The following is a 7,879-nucleotide window of genomic DNA, read 5'->3' as shown; positions in this document are numbered from 1 at the left end:
GGAATACCAAGAGTTGTTTTTAGTTGGAGAAGGGCCGAAGATCTTGGCATACCAGAGAGATATCATGAGGAATGCGGGTCATACATAGTGCAAATTTGATCTTCTAACATCATTCTTGGGGATAAGCAAGACAATATGATATGAAGGGGGGGGGGGGGGGAATGAAAAACAACAAGCTGACAGTCAAAGAAATCTACTTGACATTTTGAAGGCCCTGGAGGATCAATGACTGTAATAAGCATCTACAAGATATATTGAGGTGGAATATCCTGAAAAAATTAAAAAAATTTTGTTGGTTCATAGCACATGATCATATAATAACATGTAACATCTTATAAAAATGTGTGTTCATTAATATTGGAATATTACCTCTATGCATGTGGGGGGGAGATACAAGTCATTTGATAATCAAATGATCATATGAGTGGTTGATTTGGGATGGGGTTATGGAGGAAACGAATCTTCGTCTCATTGGAACTAATCAACCATTGTTTAGAAGTCTTTTTTCATGGTTCACTTCACAAAGAAAGTATAGGGCCCTCTCATTATATATCATATGCATTATAGGACGAAGTAGGAATGCTAGCACTTTGATCAGAAAACTGCGATTGTTAGAGAATCCATTATCAAGACAATTGGTTTTTACAATGAGATTGACTTGGTGATCAAGTCTAACAGAAATAAGAAATGAAAATTAATTGATATTTGGAAGGAATATTTGGTTGGGATTTTTTATGGTGCCAACAATAGAAGGAAATGAGGATGTGGTGTAGTCATAGTTACTAAGTCTAGTAATTTCCTCCAATTCTGGTGCGAGGGCAGAGTGGGATCAAACCACAAATCAGAGATTACAACATTATGCGTATTCCTTATCGTACACAAATGGCTAAGGTTAGACAAAATTCAGGTATATGGAGATGCAAAAGGAATCACTCACTGGGTACACAAGCATACCGATTTCAATCCCACCATATTCTAAATTAGATGGCAAGGATTCAAAACCTAGTAAGGACTTTTAATCATATAAATTTCCATCATATATACAAAGAATAGAATTGGACAATGAACATCCTATATAAAATAGGTATTTTGAAGGAAATAGGTAAATAAACATTTCCCAGTACGCAAGGAGGGTATCATGGTCCATGTAGGCAACATCAACTATTCTTAGGAGACATTTTAACACAAACTTGATTTTTATGGAAGTTATATATCTATAGATAATGAAAGCCTTCATTTATGAAATTGTAATGGTTATAAGCTAATGTTTGATTTGAAGAAATATACTTTTGGTAGAACAAGAAATTAGAAATGTATGGGCATATGAATGATAAGAGAAGTATGAAAAGCTAATATAATGAATGAAATATGAATTATGCTCTATCCTTGTATTTTAATAAAAAGATAGATTTTTTTTCTTTCTGTAAAAAAAAAGTAGCGTTCAAAATAAATGAAATAGTCAAAAAACACATTAAAACATAATCGATGGAGACCCTGAAAAGTACTCCAACTATGCAACTTCCTATCCACACTCAGAAAAACTACCTCCATTTCTCCTCTCACAAAGCACACCTATGTTGCGGGCCTTCATCATTGAAAGTCGCATTAGTTTTTCTCGGCCTCCATTGCTCTGCTTCCTCAAGAACCCATCAACACCGTAAATACAAACTCTTAATCCTTTACCTTTACCATTTTTACTAGTGTCTCGTATTGACAATTTTAAGACAAATTAAATTTCAAGGAAAAATATTTCTTTTGTCTTAAAAATTTGTCTTAAAATACCCCTTTGTGTAGATGTCGAATGCAACAAAAGATAAGTTGTCTCTAATCGTATCAACAGAGCTCCAAGGGACATAAGATGAATTGAAGTCCAAGAAATATTGCCTAGAAAAGTTCTTGCATTATTTAGAGTTGAAAACCCCCACAAAACGAAGAGACCAACAAATCGTTTTCTTTATATAAGATAACACGAATAGTAAGTGAGATAGCAACCTTAGTATAGTTGCGATACAATAGTAGCATGCAAGTTGGTGGACTTAAGCTGCACTGTCAATGTCGGTTTTGCACTAGTTAGATAATGTTGTCTTAAATTGATATGTTTTTGTCTTACTTCTTAATTATATTAAATGAGTTTCATATTAAGTAGCTTGTGTTAAATATGAAGTTGTCTTAAAATATTTTTGTCCTAATGTTTTGTCTTAAAATAATTGTCTTAAATTGTTTTTGCCTTAAAATATTTTTGTCTCAAACTGTTTTTGTCTTAAATATAAAGATTTGTCTTAAAATATTATTGTCTTAAAGTGCTTTTGTCTTAAATATAATTTTTTGTCATAAAATATGTTTGTCTCAAACTCTTTTTGTCTTCAATTATTTTAGTCTTAAATATAAAGTTTTGTCTTAAAACATATTTGTCTCAAACATTTTTTGTCTTAAATTTTATATTTCAGACAATTGAATTGATATTAAATTTTAATGTCAAATCACTAAAATAAAAAGTGACCTTTTAAAAAAAATTATTTGTTTTGTTTTAAAAAAATGTCTTAAAAGTGCCCTTGGTGTAGTGGTGTATGAAGCCATTTGATCCCAATCGTTAATAACCTCACGACAAATCTCTTAGAAATATGGAATAACACTAGGATGTAAACTAATATTAAAACTTCAAATCGGCAAATTATTTGATGAATCACAATAATGAAGAATTCATAAGCTTTGAGAGTAGAACTTACAAGCCATTATGAGGATGCATGAGCCTAATAAACATATAGTTAAGCTTTGAAAACCAAGATTTGTTAACACAAAATTAAAATCAATTCTACAAATAAAGGGAATCTCGCATTGATAGAATACATTTCTAGTAGCTCGAGACACATTCTTTTACTAGAAATTTGTGTGGGACAATACTTTATCATGAGAAGGAATATGCACATACAAAGCATAATAATTTATTGGCAAGTTCAAGTACTATCATTATGCCAAACTCTCATATTTTGAATATTTGAGAATAAGTCTCCAACAAAAGAATTTCCAAACCTAAAATGGATGATAAAATCATTAGAGTAGTATCCTAGTACATGACTACACCTATGAATTCTCTGTTAAAATGTCTTCTATCCAATGAAATATGTTTGTGTGTGTGCGATTGTGCGTATTTTTGATATCTCACATTTTTAATTTGTCATTGAATGGAATGACTAATGTCACTAATATGTAATGGCATTAGTGTACATCAATATTTAAATTGTGTGCCCTAGTGTCGATGCATATTAATAACTTTAGACCATAATGTAAATTTTGGTAGTTCATCAAATATATTTAAGCAAACTTGAGAACCTTTTTTGAAATAGTTTTGAAGAGAGATAATTCCTGAAACTTAAATATATGATTCCTAGTTTTGAAGAGATATTTTTCAACAACATGGACACCTAATAAAAAAAGCGTAATGAAATGCTCTTGAACATTGATAAAAATGGATGTAAGAGGAATGATTCTCACCTTAATCATAAACATCCGTAAAAATTCACTATTAAGAGCACAATTTGAGGTGCCCATATTAAGAATTCATAAAAGCATTGATTATATACCATAAAAGCCTTGAAACACATCAATGGCTCAAAACCAAACCCATAACATAAGACAAGTAGTCATAGGATGCAAATAGAGTGTGCAATAGATTTTGGGTGTAAATACAAATAAGGTACTTGAAAGACTAAAAGTAAAGCCATATGTGTTTTCCTATTAAATTTGAGTATTACAAGCATATTTTCATTACACCCACTCCAAAATTGAATAAGCATATTTTCTTTGGTAAATAAGCATGGGTCAACCCTTTATATACAATAATTATTAAAATAAATTGGGGTGAATTATAATAAATAACAAGAACATGAAAGAATTTTTTCTGTTAAAAAATTCCTTTCTCTCGAGAGGGGGAAGATTGTTACTTGTAAAATGTGTCTTAGAAATCATCCTAGTATGTTAGATTTCATTCACTTAAATATGAAAGGTTGTATTGCAATCAGTTGGAGTATTATATTAAAAATTTATTTGGTGGGGAGAAAAATATAAGAATGAACTCGTAGCTAAAATTGTATGGAGGGTGGACAACAAGGAAAAGCATTGTGGGTCTAGACAATCAAATCTCAATAGTTTTATTCAGTGGATAGAGGATTAGATTAGAACTCTTGTCAAACAATTACATAATGCCCAAACAATATGGAAATTGTGAAGCCAAAACTTGATTTGGTTGTAATTAGTTTATATAGAAGGCGGGTAAGGGAGTAATTTCTAGATAGAGCTAGACTCTCGGAGAGGCACTCAAGGCTAGGATATATCACTTCCTCAATTGATTCGTGAGCCTCAAATTTGATGGTTTTTCACCAAGATAGATTATGAACTATGGGGGGTCTACAATTTTGAAAAAAAGGTAGCTCACTTTGGAGGAATTGAGATTGGGAGAGGATCTTGTGGAGGTTTGAAAGTTAAATGAAAATGCCTTGAAATATTATAATGCCAACATAATGTCGGATGATGACCAAAAATATGGTCTCTTAACCATTCCATGAATTACGCTTCCAAGAAGGGATATAAAGTTGTAGCCCAAGAATGATTGTGAGATAATAGAGTTGGTTGGGGGTAGAGACAAAGATTTCAGTTGAATTATGCTAAAGATTGTCAAACCTTTATTAAAAAAATTCCAAAGTTTCATCAACACACAACATAGTTTGTTAATGATAAAGAATATGATGGATCATAATATGTCTTTACTACACATCAAAGTTTAGAATCAACAGCATTACAAGTCTCCACATATCTTAAAAGTGATTATGAAGATGTTTTCCTTTTAGATACAGGAGCAACACAACACATGACTTTTCGATGTGACTTCTTTTGGAATTTTAAACAATGCCATCTCAATTCAATCTTCCTTGTAGATGATACAATAAACACTCCTTGTGGAAAAGGTGTAGTAAAATTTTATCTTCCTCGCATTAGAGAAAACGTTATCTCAAATGTTTGGTATGTACCAACTTTCAAAAAGAATTTGTTATCTTTAGCCACAATTTGATAAGAAGGACAACAAGTTGTTATGGAGTACGGTTTAGTCAAAATAAACTCAATCAAACAGAGTATGAAAACAATCATGATAGGATATGAAGATGGAAAACTGTTAAGGATGAAAGGAATAGTTATTCCACATAATTCTAACTTTGCACGAGTAGAAAGTATAGATATTTCACCAATAAGGTTTTGGCATGTAAGATATGGAAATTTAAACTTTGAAAGTCTCTCTCAACTTCAAACATATGGAATTCTTAAAGAACTTCCAACTTTTAAGAAATAAAATGCAAAATGTGAGGCTTTCATTTACGGGAAACAAAGTCGAGATATTTTTCCAACAATTTCATGATGTCCAAACAAATGTTTTCAATTGGTTCACAATGACATTTGTGGATCTCTACAAACTTCTATAGGAGGTTGCAGATACTTTTTATTCTTCATTGATGATTTCAGTAGAATGACTTGGGTTTATTTTTTGAAGCAAAGGTCAGAAGCATTCGAAATTTTTAAAAAAACCATATACAATTTAAGGGGTTCCTCAAAGAATAAAATCTTAATGTGTGTGGAATTTAACCAAAAAGGTCCTCCTATAGTGAATTGATGACTCTCAAATTAACCCTACAATTAGATTATTAGGAATATGAGATAGAGATTCTTTATTGGTTATACAAGAAATTTGAAATGAAGCATCAATTAAGTTTTTACTTTACAACAAGTTTTTGATAATATACAACAACAAATGATAAGATTTCGACAATGGGTTCTGTGAGACCATTGAGAATGGGCTGTCATTCAGTGATTAATTTTATTTTTTCCAATAAAAGATAAATTGTGCATATTAAAGATTTAATTTTATATTTTTTAAATGGTTATTTACGTCATCCAACAATGACCAACCATGAGTTATTGATTTGTTTTGTGGGGTTACGAAAGCTCAAATCATGCCGACGTCCCGTTCAACTTTTTATTTTGTAAACCGAAAAAATAACACTAAGTTATATAAATAAAGGTTAATGGAAATTTATGGAAGGAATAAATAAGCGAATAAAACCACGAATCTGGCTTTTCTGTCTATCTATAGAGCCTGGAGATTTATTTAGGTTTATAGATAAAAAGTGGCATGCGGTCTTAACGAAAGAGAGCTGGCTGGTAAGTCTTATAGAAAAACTCAGACCTCAAAGGAAGCTAAGGCTGAGAACTTAGTGTGGTAGAATTTCAACAATGTTTTTGTTTTTTTGATTTCATCCGAATATTAAGAGAATAGGATAGCTAATTTACGAAGAGAAATTACAGTTAGTCTACCTCAGAGTTTTATAGACCGAATCACTTCTCCACATTGAAGGAAAGGGATTTTTTTGTTACTAAGCCTGTTATTCGCCGGAGTGCTCAGAAAATGACTAAGCTTAACAACAACATGAATGACGGAAGTTTGACAGTCGGTCCATCATTCACAGTGGTAACATACAACGTTCTGGCGGACAGGTATGCTACTTCACAGCAGTTTCCCAACTGTCCGTCCTACGCTCTCGGCTGGGAATACCGCAGACCAAAACTGCTAAGAGAAATATTAGAATGTCAGGCGGACATCATTTGCCTCCCGAAGTGCAACACAACCACTTTTGTAATTTTTTCAAACTAGAACTGGCCAAACTAGGATATGAGGGGCTGTTTAAAGAAAAGAAGAGACAATATTTCACTGAAAATATTGACGGTTGTGCAACATTTTATAAAGTGAAAGAGTTTGATTTGATAAGATGGTGGTGGATAGGTTTAATGTACGAAGACAACATTGCTCTGCACGTTCAGCTTTCGTTCAAAAAGACTAATCAACTTGTGGTCATAGCTAATACCCACATTCATGCAAATCCAGAAAACAGTGATATAAAGTTGTTGCAGGTTGATTGTTTGCTCAAAAGGTTGGAGAATGAGTTGGAGCAAGAGAATGACTCTGTCTCTGATATTCCTATTGTAATATGTGGGGACTTCAATTCTTTGCCGGGAAGCGCCCCCCACTCACTTCTTATCAAAGGCTTTGTCCATAGTTTACACAAGGAATTTCGCCTTGCATTACCGTTAGCAAGTGCTTATTCTTCGTATTTTCAATGCAATGCTTTGCGGGAAGACATTCATAAAAAAATGGATCGTGAAACCGGGGAGCCCCGTTTCACTAACTTCGTGAAGAATGACCGGGAAACATTTGAGGGAACGTTGGATTATATTCTCTACAGTACCACCAAATTGAAAGTGGTGTCGTTACTGGAGTTGATTGACGAGGATGAGGTGAAGCAGGGTGGACTTCCTACTGTTAATCGCTCTTCTGATCACATCCCCATTGCAGCAGAGTTTACTTTCAACTCGCTTCCCAAACTGCAGTAAGTAGTAAATAAGCTTTATTTATTTTGCCGACACATTTCGCTGGAAATATTTTTCTCAATCTGTTTTTTCAGAGATTTTTGAAACATATTTTTTACTCTGAGTCTTTTAAAACATATTTCCGTATAATGTCAGCACTCCTTACACTTAGCTGGATAATATTTTACTAATTTAGTTTCTTAAAAACGTATAACTGTATAGCTTGTCTAAGTTATTATTAAAAGTTTTACTGTTTTAACTTTTTCAGTTTTTCAAATTATATGGTTTTTATGGCAAAAGAATAAAATTAAAATACTTGATTATTCATTTTCTTGGTTATTATGGAAATATTTTTCTAAATTTGAGTTTTTTGAAACATATTTATTAATCTGAGATTTTTGAAACACATTTATTGCTCTAGTTTTTTAAAACATATTTCTGTATAATGTCAACCCTGCTTACACTTAGC

At 32.3% G+C, this 7,879-nt stretch overlaps 1 protein-coding gene across 1 annotated transcript; it reads left to right on the top strand.

The window, feature by feature from the left end:
- The first annotated feature begins 6,451 nt into the window (after nucleotides 1-6,451).
- LOC149247393 (carbon catabolite repressor protein 4 homolog 1-like) lies at nucleotides 6,452-7,434 on the top strand. The gene is made up of 2 exons (XM_089444109.1): nucleotides 6,452-6,632; nucleotides 6,827-7,434. Exons 1-2 carry the CDS (start codon nucleotides 6,452-6,454, stop codon nucleotides 7,432-7,434), a joined length of 789 nt encoding a protein of 262 aa, XP_089300235.1.
- Nucleotides 7,435-7,879: the final 445 nt, after the last annotated feature.

The sequence above is a fragment of the Pinus tabuliformis genome, chromosome 7 (genome assembly GCF_031772625.1).
Source record: "Pinus tabuliformis cultivar Carrire ecotype Pingquan chromosome 7, CPIR1, whole genome shotgun sequence".
NCBI classification, from domain to species: Eukaryota; Viridiplantae; Streptophyta; class Pinopsida; order Pinales; family Pinaceae; genus Pinus; species Pinus tabuliformis.
Note: the sequence above shows the minus strand (reverse complement) of the source record. Positions and strands in the feature narration are given on the sequence as shown.